The sequence below is a fragment of the Cyprinus carpio genome, unplaced genomic scaffold (genome assembly GCF_018340385.1).
Source record: "Cyprinus carpio isolate SPL01 unplaced genomic scaffold, ASM1834038v1 S000000168, whole genome shotgun sequence".
NCBI lineage: Eukaryota > Metazoa > Chordata > Actinopteri > Cypriniformes > Cyprinidae > Cyprinus > Cyprinus carpio.
This window is the reverse complement of record NW_024872919.1, coordinates 598,507-618,171: the sequence shown is the minus strand read 5'-3', so window position 1 is coordinate 618,171 and position 19,665 is coordinate 598,507. Positions and strand designations below refer to the sequence as shown.

At 38.4% G+C, this 19,665-nt stretch overlaps 1 protein-coding gene across 1 annotated transcript; it reads right to left on the bottom strand.

Annotated features, from left to right (window-relative positions):
* Positions 1-763: 763 nt before the first annotated feature.
* LOC109106513 (gastrula zinc finger protein XlCGF57.1-like) lies at positions 764-8,804 on the bottom strand. The gene is made up of 2 exons (XM_042753851.1): positions 8,632-8,804; positions 764-2,744 (listed from the first exon to the last, which is right to left on the bottom strand). Exons 1-2 carry the CDS (start codon positions 8,801-8,803, stop codon positions 1,249-1,251), a joined length of 1,668 nt encoding a protein of 555 aa, XP_042609785.1. The 5' UTR covers position 8,804; the 3' UTR covers positions 764-1,248.
* Between the last annotated feature and the right edge of the window lie 10,861 nt (positions 8,805-19,665).

Below are 19,665 nucleotides of genomic sequence, written 5' to 3'. Positions count from 1 at the left end.
AGTTCAGATGCAAACCTCTAAGTGTCGTTTGAAATTTTCTTCTAAAATTAGCATTTTTATCAGCCCCGCATGTGTAGGTTCAGTAATTTCACTTTAATGGCAATGAATAGTTTCTTTTCTTTCCCATTACAGTAAAATAACTGAACATAAACAGGAGCATGAGAAAATAATCATTTTAGAAGAAAATTTTGGATGGCTCTTAGAAGCTTTTGCATCTGAACTCTTCATATATAAACCTAGAACTTATTTAAGCATTCTTATTTACTTATTAAATTGCTTTAAATGTCACCTTATAGAATAGCTCGTAATTGTAGTACACGTTTTTTATTGAAATGTTAACCTACAGACAACTCGGATATAATAATTAAACAATATTGTTATAATACAATATTATTATATTATTATACTTTACATAATATACAGAACCCCAGTTGTCATCATGTTTTGCCACACAGTACAGCAAATACAGTAAATTCTCTGTCATCTTTGCAGAAATGTAATATAATGATTCTACAAATGAACATTTATCTTAAACAACATTATGAAAGAAAATACCATGCGCAACAATGTCGGTATAGCTATAGATATCTATGGGTACCATATGCATCACGTGACTTAAACATGAAATATTGTTTTTAAATACGTGAAAATGGCATTTTCGTATTTATCCACTTTGGAGAGAGTTTTCAAAAGACTCAGAATGCATGGAAGGCAAAAATGGAGAGAAAAAGATGCATTTTCAAATGAATACATATAAGTCAAGTCAATTCTAGTCACCTTTATTTTTAGCCTCAAATCATCTTAAAAACTTCAAACGACGCAATGCCTTTAACACGAGTTGATGAGTTTGTGTGGAGTAAGGTGATCCAATGTCCTTGTTTTCGAGGGACAGCCCAGTTTTTCTTGTTTTGTCCCCAGCTAGAGCCGTCATCAGAAATGTCCCTGTTTTAAAACACATTCAAAACATCCCACAAATACATCACAAAAAACCAACCAAAGTATATGACATGGAGCAACGCCTCTACATAGTCTAAATACTGCTTAATATCTGAACTATAGCAAAGAAGATGGTAAGGATTTAAAAATGTAATAATACAAATAAAAGAAGTGGTCAAAGTCGAATCAGATGAAGATAACATTCAGCTGTGGTATTTTTGTTTTCTATTGCTGTAATCTTCAAAAAAGAATACAAACAGGCCCTGACAAAGACATGACTTTTCATATGTATGTGTAAGTGTGATGTTTGCATTACACTGAAATGTCTTTGTTTAAAATGAAATTGCTTTTTCTAAATGACTTGTCACACTGTGGAAAACAGCATTTTCTTTGCACGTGCCGTTTCAGTTCTGTGTGATATGAGAAACTCTTTTCACACTGAACACACTTGTAAGGCTTCTCTCCAGTGTGAACTCTCATGTGAATCTTAAAGTTTCCTTTAATTGTGAAACTCTTTCCACACTCTTGGCAGGTGAAAGGCTTCTCTCCGGTGTGAATTCTTATGTGATTCTCAAGATTTAATCTTTTTGTAAAACTCTTTCCACACTGAGGGCAGGTGAAAGGTTTCTCTCCGGTGTGGACTCTCATGTGATTCTCAAGGTTTGCTCTTTTTGTAAAACTCTTTCCACAGTGATGGCAGATGCAAGTCTTCTCTATGTGAATTTTTGCATGATTCTTAAGATGATTCCTGTCTGAGAAACTCATTGGGCAATGATGACATCTAAAACATTTCTCTCCTGAGTGAATCCTCATGTGATGTTTAAAGCCTTCTTTATATCTGTAACTCTTTCCACACTGATCACAAACAAAAGGCTTCTCTCCCTTGTGAATTCTCATGTGAGCCTTAAAACCTTCTTTTCGTGTGAAGCTCTTTCCACACAGTTTGCAGGTGAAAGGTTTCTCTCCAGTGTGATTTCTCATGTGGGCATTAAGTTCTTTTTTCTGTTTAAAACTCTTTCCGCACTGATCACATATGTAAGGCTTCTCTCCGGTGTGAACTCTCATGTGAATTTTAAGACTTCCTCTAATTGAGAAGCTCTTTCCACACAGCTCGCAGGTGTGAGGCTTCCCTCCGGTGTGAAGTTTTAAGTGGGCATTAAGGTTTTTTTTCAGTGAAAATCTATTTCCACACTGAGGGCACAGGAATGGCTTCTCTTCAGCATGGATCTTTAAGTGTACTTTAAGGCTGTCTTTTCGACTGAATCTTTTTCCACACTGATCACATATGTAAGGCTTCTCTCCGGTGTGAACTCTCATGTGGACTTTAAGGCTCTCTTTATGACTAAAACCTTTTCCACACTGTTGGCAGGTAAAAAGGCTCTCTCCCATGTGAACTTTCATGTGGATTTTAAGATTTCCTTTATGTGTAAAACTCTTCCCGCACTGTTGGCAGGTGTGAGGCCTCTCTCCAGTGTGAACTCTCAAGTGAGCATTGAGGTTTTTTTTCTGTGTAAATCTTGTTCCACATTGAAGGCATATGAACAGCTTTTCTCCATCTCCGTTGTGGATTTTCAAGTGAACTTTAAGGCTGTCTTTTCGAGTGAAACTTTTTCCACACTGTTGACAGGTGAAAGGCTTCTCTCCTGTGTGAACTCTCCTCTGGACTTTAAGGTTCCTAGTTTCTGTTTTATGAGTCTGTGAGTAACTAAAAGATTTTTCCCCAGTCATGAAATCATGGTATTTCTCAATCTGATCTTTCTCTTCCATTTCATTCAGTTCATGACTCTCCTCTTTCAGTGGCATCAGGTCTAGGGTGAAAAACAAAAACAAATGAACACCAGATTAATGGCACAAAGCAACAAACATGAAAAAAGATGTAAAACATAAAATCCAACAACATGTATGCTGGATCCCTATATCTACTAAACAACTAAAAAAGGTGTAACCTGTAATTATAAATCGAAAACACCAGGTTATGAAACAGCATGTTAGATACAAAGAAAATAAATGAAACAAACAGAGATGTAAATACACAATGATAATGAATACAGACAGCTGTGTTAAATGAATATCCATGACAACAAATTAGTGGCAGGAAACTAGAGCAAAGAAGCAGGTTACTGAAGACAAACAAACTAAACCTCCATGAAAATTAAACTACAAACCCAATTCCAAAAAAGTTGGGACACTGTACAAATTGTGAATAAAAACAGAATGCAATGATGTGGAAGTTTCAAATTTCAATATTTATTCAGAATACAACATAGATGTCATATTAAATGTTTTAAACTGAGAAAATGTATCATTTTAAGGGAAACTAAGTTGATTTTAAATTTCATGGCATCAACACATCTCAAAAAAGTTGGGACAAGGCCATGTTTACCACTGTGTGGCATCCCCTCTTCTTTTTATAACAGTCTGCAAACGTCCTGGGGACTGAGGAGACAAGTTGCTCAAGTTTAGGAATAGGAATGTTGTGCCATTCTTGTCTAATACAGGCTTCTAGTTGCTCAACTGTCTTAGGTCTTCTTTGTCGCATCTTCCTCTTTATGATGCGTCAAATGTTTTCTATGGTGAAAGATCTGGACTGCAGGCTGGCCATTTCAGTACCGAATCCTTCTTCTACGCAGCCATGATGTTGTAATTGATGCAGTATGTGGTCTGGCATTGTCATGTTGGAAAATGCAAGGTCTTCCCTGAAAGGAGACGACGTCTGGAGGGAGCATATGTTGTTCTAGAACTTGGATATACCTTTCAGCATTGATGGTGCCTTTCCAGATGTGTAAGCTGCCCATGCCACAACGCACTCCTGTAACCCCATGCCATCAGAGATGCAGACTTCTGAACTGAGCGCTGATAACAACTTGGGTTGTCCTTGTCCTCTTCAGTCCGGATGACATGGCGTCCCAGTTTTCCAAAAAGAACTCTTCAAATTTTGATTCGTTTTCCACTTTGCCACAGTCCATTTTAAATGAGCCTTGGCCCAGAGAAAATGCCTGCCCTTCTGGATCATGTTTAGATATGGCTTCTTTTTTGACCTATAGAGTTTAGGGAGCCGGCAACGGCGAATGGCCACGGTGGATTATGTTCACCGACAATGTTTTCTGGAAGTATCCCTGAGCCCATGTTGTTGATTTTCATCACAGTAGCATTCCTGTATGTGATGCAGTGCCGTCTAAGGGCCCGAAGATCACGGGCATCCAGTATGGTTTTCCAGCGTTGACCCTTACGCACAGAGATTGTTCCAGACTCTCTGAATCTTTGGATGATATTATGCACTGTAGATGATGATAACTTCAAACTCTTTGCAGTTTTTCTCTGAGAAACTCCTTTCTGATATAGCTCCACTATTTTTCGCTGCAGCATTGGGGGAATCGGTGATCCTTTGCCCATCTTGACTTCTGAGAGACACTGCCACTCTGAGAGGCTCTTTTTATACCCAATCATGTTGCCAGTTGACCCTAATAAGTTGCAAAATGGTCCTCCAGCTGGTTCCTTATGTACATTTAACTTTTCCGGCCTCTTCATTTCTACCTGTCCCAACCTTTTTGGAATGTGTAGCTCTCATGAAATAAAAAAAAATGAGCCAATATTTGGCATGACACATTTCAAAATGTCTCACTTTCAACATTTGATATGTTATCTATATTCTATTGTGAGTAAAATATAAGTTTATGAGATTTGTAAATTATTCCATTCCTTTTTTACTGACAATTTGTACAGTGTCCCAACTTTTTTGGAATCAGATTTGTAACACTGACAGAATGTTAGACATTACACCCTTTCCTGGAAGGTATGTCCAACTAGGGAAGAAAGGAGGGATGGAGTGAGGGAGGGAAAGGAGGAAGGAAGGAAGGAGGGAGGGAGGGAAGGAAAGGGCTCTGGAGGGGGACGAGGTGTTGGAAAAGGGCTGGAGACTAGTGACAAAGATGGCGGGAGAAATCAAGGTGTGATGATCGTGGGAGAAGCCAGAAGCAAGAAGAGCCAGGTGGTGACTCAGAGAACAGCCAGGATAACAGTCCACAGGGAAGTTGAAAGAGGCAGGAGCCATGGTGGAGATTAGGTGGAGACAGAGAGCCAGAGGACTGAGGCAGAGCTGGTGTGACTGAGGACCAAGACAGAGCCAGAGGAATGGTGTCCATGACACAGGTAGAGTGATGTCTGACCAAGGTGGAACCAGAGGCATAAGGGAGCCAGGTGGAGCAGTAAAGACAATGATCTCTGGTGGAGCTGAGGGAGGGAGGAGCCATGATGGAGCTGATGGGCACAGAGCCTGGAGGCAGAGGATCTACTTGAGTGGGTAAAGCTGCTGACTGGAAGACCTGAGAATTATCATCACAGCATTGCATTACAGAAAAAAAGCCCTGTGGCTGAAGGTAACCATCTGCGGCGGTGGGTCTGAAAGAGAGGCTGAATCTTGCAGTGGAGTTGGGAGACGGAGGCTGAGAGGGAGTAGTGATGAAGGAAACTTGGTACAGGGCAAAGAAACTGGCTTAATGCTGGGCAGCACCAGCAGTGACGATGAAGATGACGTAGGAGATAAAGAGGTTGACAGGACCATTGGGGACATGAGATTCAACAGAAATTCCATATCCAATTCCTCAGAATAACCAGTAAATTTAAGCAACAGCTCACCCTCAGTGGTGGCAGCATTGGTGGGGTCTTCTTCCACTCCCACAAACTCCAAAAGCACTGTAATGGTGGCACAGGATGCTGTAGGCTCACACACCTGGTCAGACTCACTAGCCACTTTTCCACTGTCGGGCCAGTGCAAGCCAGGGCTCTCAAATTCATAACGAGATTACACCCCATTTTACATTCTCATTCTCCAATGAACAGTTAAGTTTTTGTGATGTTTTTTTAATAAAAGATCAATAGGATTAACAATGCAGATTTATTTTCACAGGTTTATTTGTTCATATTTAAGAAGGGTACCAACAATTCTGACCATGAATGAATATATATATATGAGGAAAAATGACTGCGTATTTTCAGTTGTTTCCACTGTTAAGAAAAAAATGCAAGTGATCATGACACAGGCTCAAAGTCAGACTCGTGCCGAGAATTCTAATAAACTGTTGGACATGGGCCGGGCTAGTGCTTGAAAGTCTCAGGCCAGGGCAGGGCTATGGCTTGATTTAAGGCCCATGCAGAGCTCTAAGTTTGACATCTCAGGTAAGTCCTTCAGGGTGTCCTGGAGGGGCGAGATGTTTAAGTTGCAACATCTAGCTACTGGAGTGCCTCAGGGCTCAGTGCTTGGACCACTTCTCTTCTTCTTCTACATGTCATCTCTAAGATCTGTCATTCAGAAACATGGCTTTTCCCATCACTGCTATGCTAAAAACACACAACCTCTAATAGCAGCAAGATGATCCAATGGTAGCTGCTCACATCTCTGTCTGCCTGACAGACATTTCTTGCTGGATGAAGGACCACCACCTTCAACTCAACCAAAGACAACAGAACTGCCACTGCACAACCTCTCCATTCAGCTAGGTTCATCAACTATAACCTCCATCCAAAACAGCCAGGAACCTTGCAGTTGTGATATATAATAAGTTAAACTTCACAGACCACATTGCTAGAACTGCCCAGTCCTGCACGTTTTCCTTACACAACATTAGGAAACACAGGCACTTGTCTAGTCCTAGCTCTTGTTCTATCCACACAAAACTATTTGCAATGGTCTCTTGGCAGGCCTTCCAGTATGCACTGTCAAGCCTCTGCAACTGATCCTGAATTCTACAGCAAGAGTGGACTTAAACAAGCCAAAAAAAGCACACGTCACACCTCTCTTCATCAATTAGCACTGGTTGCCAGTAGCTGCTCGCATCAAATCAAAGCCATTTTCAAAAAATGTCTAAAGACAACTTTTGCGGTGCTAGAAATGAGACTTGTCAATACACTTATACTGTTGCCCCTTTATTGGTTTGATTGCTTCTATTGTTGTCTTTATTCGTAATTTGCTTTGGATAAAAGCATCTGTTAAACGATAAAATATTACTTTAGCTTGATATGAATAAAAACTATGACGAAAAATGTTTGTTAAAGAGCTAAAATTCCCATTAAAAAAACAATATTATAACCATAACAAAAACAAAATGAAAATTAGATAAAAGTAATGTAAATTAGAGATAACTGTGACTATACCAACATGATATAAGATGATGATAAAAAAACTAAAATGTAATTAAAAAATAAAAACTTTACTTAAAGCTTTCTAGACAAAATATTATGACTGCTGTACATGCCTCTACTACATGAGGTTTCATTTTTGTAGTTGCCAGATATCAAGAGTTCAAATCCCCAAATCAGAGCTTCTTTGTTAAAAGGATACAGTTTCGTCCCCGGTGTTTACTCAATCTGTCAATTTTGCAATCTGGCAACCACGCATGTGTACAGAAGCGTCTACATTGATCTGAAAACACTGACAAGTAAGCTGGAGTTTAGCGATATCCGTGTGTCATTCTGCTTAAATGAAAGTGTAACTCAGACAGACTGTGTTCTGTCATGAGCCGTTTGTGCGGGATGGATTTCAACTAAATTGTTTGCAATTATGGTTGCTGAATAAATGCAGTTGTTTTAATAGAGAAACATTATTGTAAGAAAAAAGCTGGTTCCACAACAATGTTTATTTGAAGATTTAAATAAAGATCTGAGTCAAAAATTCCCAAATTCCTCACGAGAGTGCATGTTACTGCACAGTGAGCCACAAATATGTATTTTGGAGAACAGATTTTGTGAAGTTTTGAATATTATCAGTTTCCATGTGCATCACATTAAATTGTAAAAAACATAAAAAAGCTTTCGTTACTTTTAAGAAAGTGTCTAACTCAAACTTATTTCCATTAAAAAGTTATTTTGAGCGATGCTGAGATGACAAAAAATCTAATGTTGACAACAAATTTCATGGTTTGCTTTTTACAAAATAAGTGTTATTTGTTAGATACTGTTTAAGGCTGAACGATTAATCAAAACCAACTGGAATCGTGATTTGGCTTGATGCAAAGGCTGCGATTTTTAATGAAATAAATATTTGCACAGTGCCAGTAGTAAATGCTGCTCATCTCTGCGAGCGCTGTGAGTCTGAGTCGCTTATAACCTGCATCTGATTAAGCAACACACTCCTAACATCCTCTCAAACTTAATGAGAAGTGCTTATAAACCTGTTGTTGAGAACATTACAACAAGATTTTACTCCAAAGCATCAGTCAAGTGTTTTAAAATTACTTAATTTTCTGATCTGACGTGGCTTATTACAGAATGAGGCCACCAAAATATAAAAATGAAGAAATTACTGTCAAAGATTTTTATCAAACAGTATCATATAAAATACAAGTCACAGGCCTGTATGTTAACAAGTAACATTTGTCCTGTAAAATAAAAAATTAGTATTGTTATAAACTTATTCTTTTATCTAATTATATTTTTTGTTATTTTTAAATTTGTTTTAAAAATCTTATTTAAATCACAATTAGATTTTCCCCCCCAAAATGTGCAGCCCTAATACTGTTGCTAAGTGAGAGAAATTGATTAATTTCCATAGTTTTTAATTCAGAAGGAGATATTGGGTTTAATGTTACACAAATTACTGGCTATTTAAATAGCTAATTTAATGTGTGACATCATTAATTTAACAGAGATAAAGAGATTCATGACACAGAATGAGTGAAGAAAGACTTTGAGAATGAAAACCTGTTTGTTCCTCAGACTCTTCTTGTTTCAGACTGAATACTTCTTTAATCTTCATGTCTTCACTCTCCTCTTTAACTGACGCCATCTCTGTGTGTGTCTCAGTCTCTTCATGTTTGACTCTGAATGTGTCTTCAATCTTCACGTCTTCTCTCTCCTCTTTAATAATCTCCATCTTTATAACCAGTGTGTGTGTCTCAGTCTCTTCAGCAGGAGCTTCTCTGTGTTTAAGATCAGAATATTAACACATAATAAACCCAATCTAAATCTCTGGGTGTGTCTCAATCAGCTCCCTAGTTCAGTAGTCAGGGGGCACAAAAAAACTAGTAAGGGAGTCAGCCAGAGTGAGAGTTTAATCACCTGATTAGACAAAAAACATCTCAAAACTAGAACCAATTAATAAAAGAAACAGATCATACAGAGAATTAAAATATTTAGGCATTGTATGATTTACAGTTGGTGCATACAGATTATATTGAAAACACACTTCATTTTCATTTTTATAAAAACATTGTGAGAGGAGGAGGAGTCATTCCAGGTGTGTGTCGTGTGTATTTACACTGCGTACTGCATTGATCCCAGGTTGTGTGTGTGTGTGTGTGTGTGTGTGTGTGTTGTATTTACACTGTAATGTGTTTTTATCAGGCGTGCCTGTGATTCAAGTGCTTGACAAAACAAGTCAATCATTTCACAAGCATTTGATTCGGTCCTGAACTGGGTTTGATTTTTTGAAAAAAAGCCAGTTACTCTATCAGTATTTCTGAAAATGACCAAAACAGAGTGTTTTATAATGTACTGATTTACAACAAAAGGGAACGGAATGAGACGCAGCTTTTCTGTTACTCGTCGTGTGGATGTGCTTTTACTGCATAAAAACTGTTCATTAATGTTGGTATATGCATTATAAAAATCAAAAAATAATCTTTTTAAAAAAAGCGATTCATTTCAAAGTTCTACTTTAAAATCCATTCGAACGGGTTGTATTGATTTAAACTCTTTAAAGGATTAAAAACAAACCTTTCTTCAGCAGAATCACAGACGCAGGAGTGCCGGCGCAGAAATTATGACGTCACGTCCCACACCAAAATAAACGGCCCGTTCAAACGCTTTAAAATATAGAAAATTCCAGACAGAAAAAAAAAACTCCAGTGAGAAGATAAAGGGACTTCGAAAATCACAGAATTTCCAAAACGCTATTATTTAACGCGGATATTTTTTTCAAAAGGTTCTGAATTGTATCTAAATGTTAAACACGGTGTGAAGTGATCGCAAATTCCTATTACGTGCAAAATGGATGATTTAATGTAGATGTACGAGCAAAATATTTTAAAACATCTTTCATAATTTAATGATTATTGTGACAAATATTTATAAGAGATATAGATAGAAACATGTATTTTATTTAATCTGGAATTGCAAAAACCTCACATTTACCAAATCGACAGCACAAAATCCAATCCAGAATACATTTCTGCAGAATGTGCTGATATCTTTTAAATTTTTTTTGTATTAAATGAATTAGAAATGCCCCCCTGATATAAAAGTGATCATTGTTTGAAGTAAAAAAATAATTGAAAAACGAGAAATTGATAATAGAGTCCATGGACATGACATGTACCCCACTATAGAATAAATGACTCCAGTTCTGACCACTCAAACCAGGTTTCATCTACATTTAGCATTTAATCAGTGTGCTAAGAGCATTTCAAAAGAATTATAATTGTTAAAACTGGTAAAATTATTGGTAGACAACTTAAACTGTTGGCAAGGGAAAGACAACTTAAATCCGTGGAATTGCTAGTTAACTTCTGTTTTCTGCTCATGACGAGGGTTTTTTTGATTATTATGTGCATTGTTGTTTTTAGTAGATACTTATTTTAAGCAAAATATAAAAATGGAAAAGGCTGAACCCCATAGGAAGCAATGTTTTTTTTCTTTCTTCACTTGCCTTTTGCATTACATTCTAAATGTAAATATCATAACAGCTTGATAAAAACATCTGATCTTACTTTTCAGTATTCATATTCAAAAGGAGCAGTCTGGAGCTCGTAAAAAAGAAAAAGAAAAAGAAAAAGAAAAAACAGAGAGAGGATAGCAGGCAGAAGATTTCATGTGAGAAACTGTCTCACATCCTGCAGCACCAAGCACCACCATCACGGATCTGAAATGTCTTTGGAACCAACGAAATATAAAGGTTTTGTTTTTTAAAGTGTTGTTCATCTTTTGATAGGCCTGTCAGTTAAAAAGGCCCCAAAGTTCCAAAAAAGTACATGAATTTCAGACACAGGAATAAGGCTAAAGATCACTTGCTTTTTGCAGAAAATTTTTCCCAAAATTAACTCTTTTTTTTAAGATGGGCAGAAGCCATGGCCGAGATTTGTTTGATGATTTTCCTCTGTCTGTCTTCTACAGTTTTCCGGTTTCCTGGCTTTTCTTCCAGAAGGTTGATTTTGGGGTGCCAGATCAGAGACCACCGATTTTTTTGATTACATGCACAAAATTGTTGTTGATAGCCTCAGTTTATGGTGTTTGTTCTTCCATTACACTTTTATAACCCCTTTTGCAAATGACTCTCTCTCTTCACAGGGGGTGGAAGTCCTCTGCTTTGCATGCCCCCCAGTGTATCTGGGGCAAGTTGATCTTTTTTTTCAAAGGGCCCAACCTAAAAGAAGCCCCTCTAAGAAAAGTGATCAACAGGGGAAATTTTTCTGCTTTGAGTGCTTTTAAAAGCCCTTGAAGGAACGGAAACTCGAAAGAAAGTCAAGCTTTTAACATTTATTTAAATTATATTTTAAATATGTAGTATTTAAAAATAAACGTAAATTGCAATGTCAACTTTTTGCACTGGGCTTTTGGGAATCACTGCAAAAACTTTCATTTGAAATGTTTGTGCACTTTATTTTCTAAACATATAATCACAAAAAAGGGAAATTTTTTAAAAATGTTTTTTTTTTCGCCGCGTCATTTCTTAATATGAACTCATAAAATTTAGCTCAGGTTTGTGTACAATAGCATACTTTTTTGTTTTAAAGCAATAAGGCACAGTTTGGAGAATAATATGCTGAAGTAGGGATGCACTGATCTCATGTATACTGACAATGACACCCTATTACACATCAGTGGGTTTACTCACCACTGGTTCTCATAAAATGCTCTGATAGGTACTCATTTTAAAGTAAATACAGTCAGCTTGTTCATGGTTTCTGGTTTCCCTTCTCCTTTTTTTTTTTTTCCCTTCTGCTGTTTCCCATTATCTCCTCTACTCTCGCGCTAATTGATCTTCACACCTGTTCTCTTTCCTCTAATCACCTTTGCTATTTCTAGTTCCCCATTTTTCCTCGCTCCGCTGTGATTATTTTGTTTGCTATTGATGCATGAAGCTGCACTAGTCCTCTCTTCCTGTCGCGTCGTGTCGTGGTCGTGTCCCTGTCCTGCATATTGAACCTCTGTAGTCTCAGGTCTGATCTAACTGTGCTCTTGTACTTGCCTGTCGCTTCTGTACTCCCTGTCCAGTCCGGGCCGACGCTTGACGTAATCCTCCTGCAATAGCCTCCCTCTCCAGCCATCTGACCTTAGAGCTTCTTTAGAGAGAAAGGAGTGACAGCGAACGCTTTCCCCTGTGCGCTTGACAGTGTGCTGACCCGCTTAACCCAGGAAGGACTTTCTGGTTACTGATTTACATCTAAAAGAGACTTTCTGTTCACCGCTTGTGTGCCTGCTCCTCGCTGCCTTTGTTATTTATCTGAAGACTTGTTTCTCTGTTACACCTGCTATTCCCTATTAAAAAGCTCCTACCTGCATTTCGCTTTTGGGTTTTACCTCTCCTCACTACAGAATAATCTGGCCAGCAATGGACCTGCAGCTTAATGCAAGCCCGACCAGACTGCTGTTGAGCTGCAAGGAGCCATGCTCGGGAAAACATGACACGGAGCTAGCCACGGGATCCACCCGCCAAAAGCGGAATCCAGCGCCTGGTCAAGGTTTAATGCGTATTCGGCCTTTCTTTGCACTTGGAATTTATCAGATTTAGTTTGAATTTTGGCCCAGTCTGCGGTTTAATCTGATTCCAATTTCTCACGCGGATCATTAAATTTAGGCAATATTTCTATCAAAAAGCTGATCACAGATATCGATTGTTATTAATTTAGGATATTTGAGTATTCTGAAATCCCATACTTTCAATTATTCGCTCACTGCAGACCCAGTATCGCTTAGGAAGTAACATTTTGGCCGATTGAATGCCTTCCCAACACAAACCGCTGTGTCTGATCTTAATCATTGATGCAGGTAAAATATCTACCTTAAAGTCGGTCACTCAAGCTTACTGCACAAAAGCATAGTTTTTATATATTTACTAAAACTTTAACTTATTTAAGACAAAGTGATAGTCAGAAATCGAAATGGACTCACTTGATGTGCCCTCATGCTCCATCTATCAATCCTTCGATGAACAATCCTGAACACTAGATATTGCAGGTAATACCTTCGCTTTAATCTACTAGTAATAAGAATGAATTAAGAATAATAGCAGAATAAATCAAATATAACAATTTATTATCAGTCAGGTAAAATCGTATCATGCCAATTACATAATGAAAATAATTAGAAGCCAATTTAGAAAGGATAGTGTAATTGTAAATCACATTGTAGTTGTGTTGCAACTTTGCTTCTGCACAAAGCAGGCTAGCCATATTGGCACGCCCTGGCTCCATGCAGGAGAGGACACAATTTAACCTGTCCACCTTCCCTTATCATTTCATACCCTGGTCTCCCGCATAGTCACGCATCAGTTGTTTTAGAGAATCCACTTCACTATGCCAATGTGTACAGTCGTAGCACAACAAACTAACAGTGTGCTCTGGAGGCACAAGTGTTCACACAATACATAAATATACTGCTTCAGGAAGAACAGTATGGAGCATATGAAATACACTCCACACACGGGCTTCTGGCAACAGAATCGCGACAGAGTGTTTTGGTCACTCCCTTAAATACCAGCCAAATAACAAAGAAATCTTCAAATCAGCTGTAAAAACATAAAAGACCTTGGTTTTTTAGGTTCCCTGGTCACATCAGGGTCACACCTGGCTGGAGATAAACATTTTCAAAGACCCCTTGGGGGACACACACCTTCACAGCAGAACACACTCCTACAAAGTTTTCAATCTTTCATAATATAAATGACTACTGTGAAATTGAGACCATTTTTACCAATCGCGACAGACTACCAAATGATACCAAACATGAAAAGTTTACAATCATGAATCCTGAAGATATAGTAAATGTTTTATGTGAGCGTAACAACTTTTAGTTGACAAAAGTAAGTGTTACAGAATATCACAATAAACAAATAGACAACAATTCTACAATACCAAAGCAGAATGCTAAACAGCTGAACAACCACCAACTTTGTTGGGAAGTGGGGGCAAATAAATAGGGGTTGGCCCCAAACGGGGTTGGAGCCCGGTCTCGGCCGCGGGAAAGTGGGTGGGGGAGGCTTTACATTTTCCTCTCTCCCCCTTCAATACCATGACTTGGGGCCCTTGAAAAAGGCCTGAACCCCCAACTGCTCCCCCCCGGGAGCTAAAAGGGCTGCCCACTGCCCGGGTGTGTGTGTGTGTGGGTTTATGCTCTGTGTGTGGTGCACTTTGAGGGGTTTAAAATGCAGAGACAAATTCGATATGGGTCACCTACTTTTGAATGTAAATCACTTTCACTTTCAACTGTAACTGCAGGAACAGGCTGGGCAGGACAAAGACAACCCCGGAAAAAGCTTTTGGGGGGAACAGTTTTCCCAGTCTGGTGCGGGAACGCTTGCTTTTATGCGGGCCCTTCCTTTTAATTGGGTAAGCAGTTACAGCTGGGCAATAAACCACCTGCCAGGCATATTGAGTAGAGGACCCAAAGAAGAAAAAAAGAAAAAAAAAAAACAACAACACACTTAAAGAAAAAAAAATCAAAAAAGACTTCCTTGGCGAAACGCCATATCATCTGTAATAGAGAAAAAAAAAGCCAAAGTTAAAAAAATCTTTTGAAAATATTGCTTAACATTTTTTTAACCATTAAAAAAAGTAAAACCCGACCCAAAAAAGTTGGGACCTGTAAAAAATTGTAGTAAAAAAAGGAAAAATTTACAAATCTCATAAACTTATATTTTATTCAAAACAGAAATAGAAAAATATCAATGTTAAAGGAAAATTTTTGAAATTCAGGCCATTGGGCCTATTTTGATTTCATGAGAGCTACACATTCCAAAAAGTTGGGACAGGTAGCAAATAAACTTATTAGGTCAACTGTCACATGATTGGGTATAAAAAGAGCCTCTCTCAGGAGTGGCAGTGTCTCTTAGAAGATGGGCAGAGTATCACCACCCCCAATGCTGCGGTTGAAAAAATTCAGGAGCATCAGAAAGCGGGAAAGTTTCTCAGGAGAAAATTGCAAAAGAGTTTGAAGCTATCATCATCTAGAGTGCATAATATCATCCAAAGATTCGTGAGAATCTGGAACAATCTCTAATGCGTAAGGGTCAAGGCCGAAAACCATACTGGATGCCCGTGATCTTCCAGGCCTCTAGACGGGCACTGCATCACATACAGGGAATGCTACTGTAATGGAAATACACAACATGGGCTCAGGAATACCTGAAAACACAGTCCGGTGAAGACACAATCCACCGTGCCATTCGCCCGTTGCAGGCTAAAACCTCTATAGGTCAAAAAGAAGCTATATCTAAACATGATCCAGAAGCGCGCGTGATGCTGTTCTGGGCCAAGGCTCATTTGGGAAATGGACTGTGGCAAAGTGGAAAACTGTTCTGTGGTCAGAGGCAATCAAAATTTTGAAGTTCTTTTGGAAAACTGGGATACCATGTCATCCAACTAAAGGCACAAGGACAACCCAAGTTGTTATCAGTGCTCAATTCAGAAGCCTGCGTCTCTGATGGTATGGGGTTGCACGAGTGCGTGTGGCATGGGCAGCTTACACATCTGGAAAAGGCACCATCAATGCTGAAAGGTATATCCAAGTTCTAGAACAACATATGCTCCCATCCAGATGTCATCTCTTTCATTTTCCAACATGACAATGCCAGACCACATACTGCATCAATTACAACATCATGGCTGTGTAGAAGAAGGATCAGTTGAGCAACTAGAAGCCTGTATTAGACAAGAATGGGACAACATTCCTATTCCTAAACTTGAGCAACTTGTCTCCTCAGTCCCCAGCGTTTGCAGACTGTTATAAAAAGAAGAGGGGATGCCACACAGTGGTAAACATGCCTTGTCCCAATTTTTGAGATGTGTTGATGCCATGAAATTTAAAGAATCAACTTATTCCCTAAAGAATTTTTTCTCAGTTTAAACTTTTGGCACATGGTATTCTGAAAAAAAATTTGAAATTTAAACCCACACTTTTGCATTCTGTTTTATTCCTTTTGTACAGTGCCCCAAACTTTTTGGAACGGTTTGTAAGTAAATTTGTCTTTGGGGGGAGTGCTTTTTAAAAGAACACACCCTTTTTAATTTAATAAATAATAATATTCCAATTTTTTAACCCCAACCGAGAAGGGGGCGCCTTTGCTTTGCTAAAAACGTGTTGGCCGCTTACACCAGGGAAGGTTTGAAGTTTTTTCGTCTAAACCCCCCAAAAGAGTTTACCAACACTGCGTCGACCGGGGGGCGGTTTCAAGTTTTTATGGAAAAGGGCTGGCAGGGATATTGGTAAACATGCGCGCCTGGGGAAAACAAAATCTTATTTTAGAAATGCTGCCCCCCCCCCCGACCACGTATTCAAACAACAAAATCGTTGTATTTTAATGCAAAAAGGTTAAACCATAAAATAAATATGAGCAACTAGCATATCCAAATTTTAAATGCAATCGACACTTTCCATTTAATTTTCATTTTCTTTAAAACAAATTTTTATTTTAATTGAAAAGGGGTTTTTTTTACAAGTCGGGGAGAGAAAGAATCCCTTTTCTCCTTTTCTGTGTTGCCCTTTTGAGTTTTAAAAATTTTTAAAGATTTGATATTTATTTGCCCCGCCAGGGCTTAAGCTTCTGAGACCCGTTTCTTTCTTTTTTTGTGGGGGACTGGGGTACCCCCGCACAGCCCGTACATTGCAGAGGCGGTTTATGTTGAAAGCGAGGGGGGGACAACCCCAAAATAAAAATAAAAAATGGTACCCTACGCGAAAGTCAGGTCCGAAGCAAAAATTTTAAATCACCTTTAGGCAAAATTTTACACCATATTTAATATGTAAGATTTTTCAACCGTTTGAATATCTGGCCCCACGCGGGATTTCAGCTGTAAACACCCAACCGGGAACAGATTTCAGGCCCTTTTATTGAAAATGAACTACAAATTTTTTGCTTTTTGTGTCCTGACAGTTTACGGATTGCTCACCTGGAATTCCCCAAAATCTTTAATGGCCACCGGGGCTGTACAAAACTTCATTTGATTTGCAGCTGTACATGGTGTTGTTGTTGTTTTTGTACATTGCAGTAGCTATGAAAAATCAAAAAACAGCGGGTGTCTGCTTTTTTTAGTGCAACGACAAAAAACAACATCGAAGTCTTTCACATGCCTAAAGGGGGTGTTAGGGAGGAAAAAATGGGGGTTGTGCGGGGCCCTAAGTTTTAACCCGCAAAAAATGAAATATTAGTATTTATTTTTTACAGTTGGGCAGGGAAATAAAAACGGTTATCAAATATTAATTTCTGCCATTTTTGAATTGTTTTGCTGTAATGTCTTTGTTTTGACCCCCAAAAAAAATAGTTTAAATTTGTTAGGGGGGTTGGGAGGGGTTGGGAAGGGAAAAGGGGGAACCCCGTCCAGGGGCTTTCTGTCCAACGGGAAGTACATCTCCTCCAAAGGAAGGTAAGGACCCCTTTGGACTTTAGCCGCTACTTCCTTTTCCAAAGAAGGGGGGGTTGCCCCCCTTTTGGGGCCCCCCATCAGAATTTTTCCCTCACAAAGGAAATTCAAGTGCAACAAAAAAAGATTTTGGGCCAGACCAGTTGGGGAGGGGGTTTTTACCGGGCCCTGGAGATCCTATTTTTTCTTATTCCACATAAAACTCCACCATTTTATTTATACATTTCTCCATGTCTTCAGTTATGGCGGGGAACGCTCTCAAACGCAACCCCCTCCTTTTTTACTAAAAAAAAATTGTATCTAGGCAATCTTAAAAAACCAGAATTTTAAAACAAACTCTTTAAACATTCAGGTTTTGGAAACATACACACGCAGATTTTCTGACAACTTACAAGAGTTAAACTCCATTAAAAAAGTAATTTTTTACAAAAAAAAAGTCACCCGCGTACCAAACAATACCGGAGAGCCAAAGGCTGAATCTAAAAACAGACCATTCAAAAGGGATGCCAGTACCAACAGAGCAAGCAGGCTCCGAAAAGGGGGGGTTTAGAGAGCGAATTCAAACCAACAATTCGAATCGACGGATCACTGAAAACTGAGGTAAAAAAGTATATTGAAAAAAAAGGTTTTTTTTTGACCCTGCAAAAACTTTTGTGGGCCCCCAAACAACAGTAGGAACCTTGAAATGGCACTTAAAAAACGTTTTGATTTTCCTTTTGATAACAAAAGGGGCACTGAATACCAGGAAGACCCACGTTGAAGTGGGAAAACACACACACTGCACCGGCAATGGTTGGAAATTCAGCACTTCAGATCTTCAACTCACATCCCAATTTATTCAGTTTTGATAAAATAATATAAAATAGGTTAAGTTGATCACCCAAATTTAACGGTATTTGTTAGATACACTTGCTTAATTTAGTGATGTAAATGAATGATTTTCATTGCTTTTACTTCAGAAGATGAAAAGGGTTTAATGTTACACAAAAAATTTGCTATTTTTTTTATTATCCTCTTAATTTGTGATCTTCCCTCTCTTTAATAAACCCACCTTTATAACAGGTCTCAGTATTTTCAGCAGGAGCTTCTCTGTGTTTAAGATCAGAATATAACAGATAAAAAACCCCAATCTAAATCTCTGTGTCTAATGTGCCCCCTAGTTCAGTAGTCCCAATGTCAAGCAGCATTAGATTAAACAAAAACACTCAAAACTAGAACTAGAAATGAATAAAAAAAAAAGAACACAGATCATACAGAGAACTAGTATTTAGGCATTTATGATCTACATTTGCGCGTATTGATTTGTGATTATATTAGATTACACTGCAGTCATGTGAGTGCATGTCTATTACATGTCTGTGTTGTTGATCTTGTTGTATTTAGATGCTGTACCCAGCTTAAGACTCTGATAGACTTTGCAAACCAAAATTTGACCAAAGGACACATCTGACAAACACTTCCCAGTTCCTCTTGTCAAATTCAGAGCACTAAAACACTTTCGATCATAAATCCATCTGGATTGCACTGATGATCATTTATTATAATTATATGATTTAGAAAAATCCCCAACCTTAACGTTACACAAGTCATTTAGTCTAACAGTAATTATTAAGCTTTTATTTTAAATCAATATAAACAAGCTTCGGAATCAAAAGATAAAGCTTTAAACATGACTACATATGAGTCTTTTGTTATTTAGGCTGTTGTCAGTTATAAACAATGATGAATGATTAAATGTAGATATAAACTAACCCACACCTTTTTTTTTTAACTGTTCATCTTTTCATCTCTCAGTGTAAGTGTTTCAGTTCTATATCGTTCAACCCTCTGAATCTCAGAAGTGATCCCCGCTAGTGAGCAAGCATGTTTTGATGAACTGCTTCATAGATGGGGGAGCGAGATCGACGCGCGTCTTCTCTGTTACTCACACAAACCTGTTCATTAACAGTATTACCACATCACAATGTTACTTTCGGAGATCATGAATTCATTTCATTACGGAGTCTAAACCGGGCTGTATTGATTTCAACTCTTTAAAGGATTAAAAACAAACCTTTCTTCAGCAGAATCACAGACGCAGGAGCGCGGCGCAGACTTATGACGTCACGTCGCACACCAAACTAAAAGTCCCGTTCACTGCTGTGTGTGTGCACTTGGATGG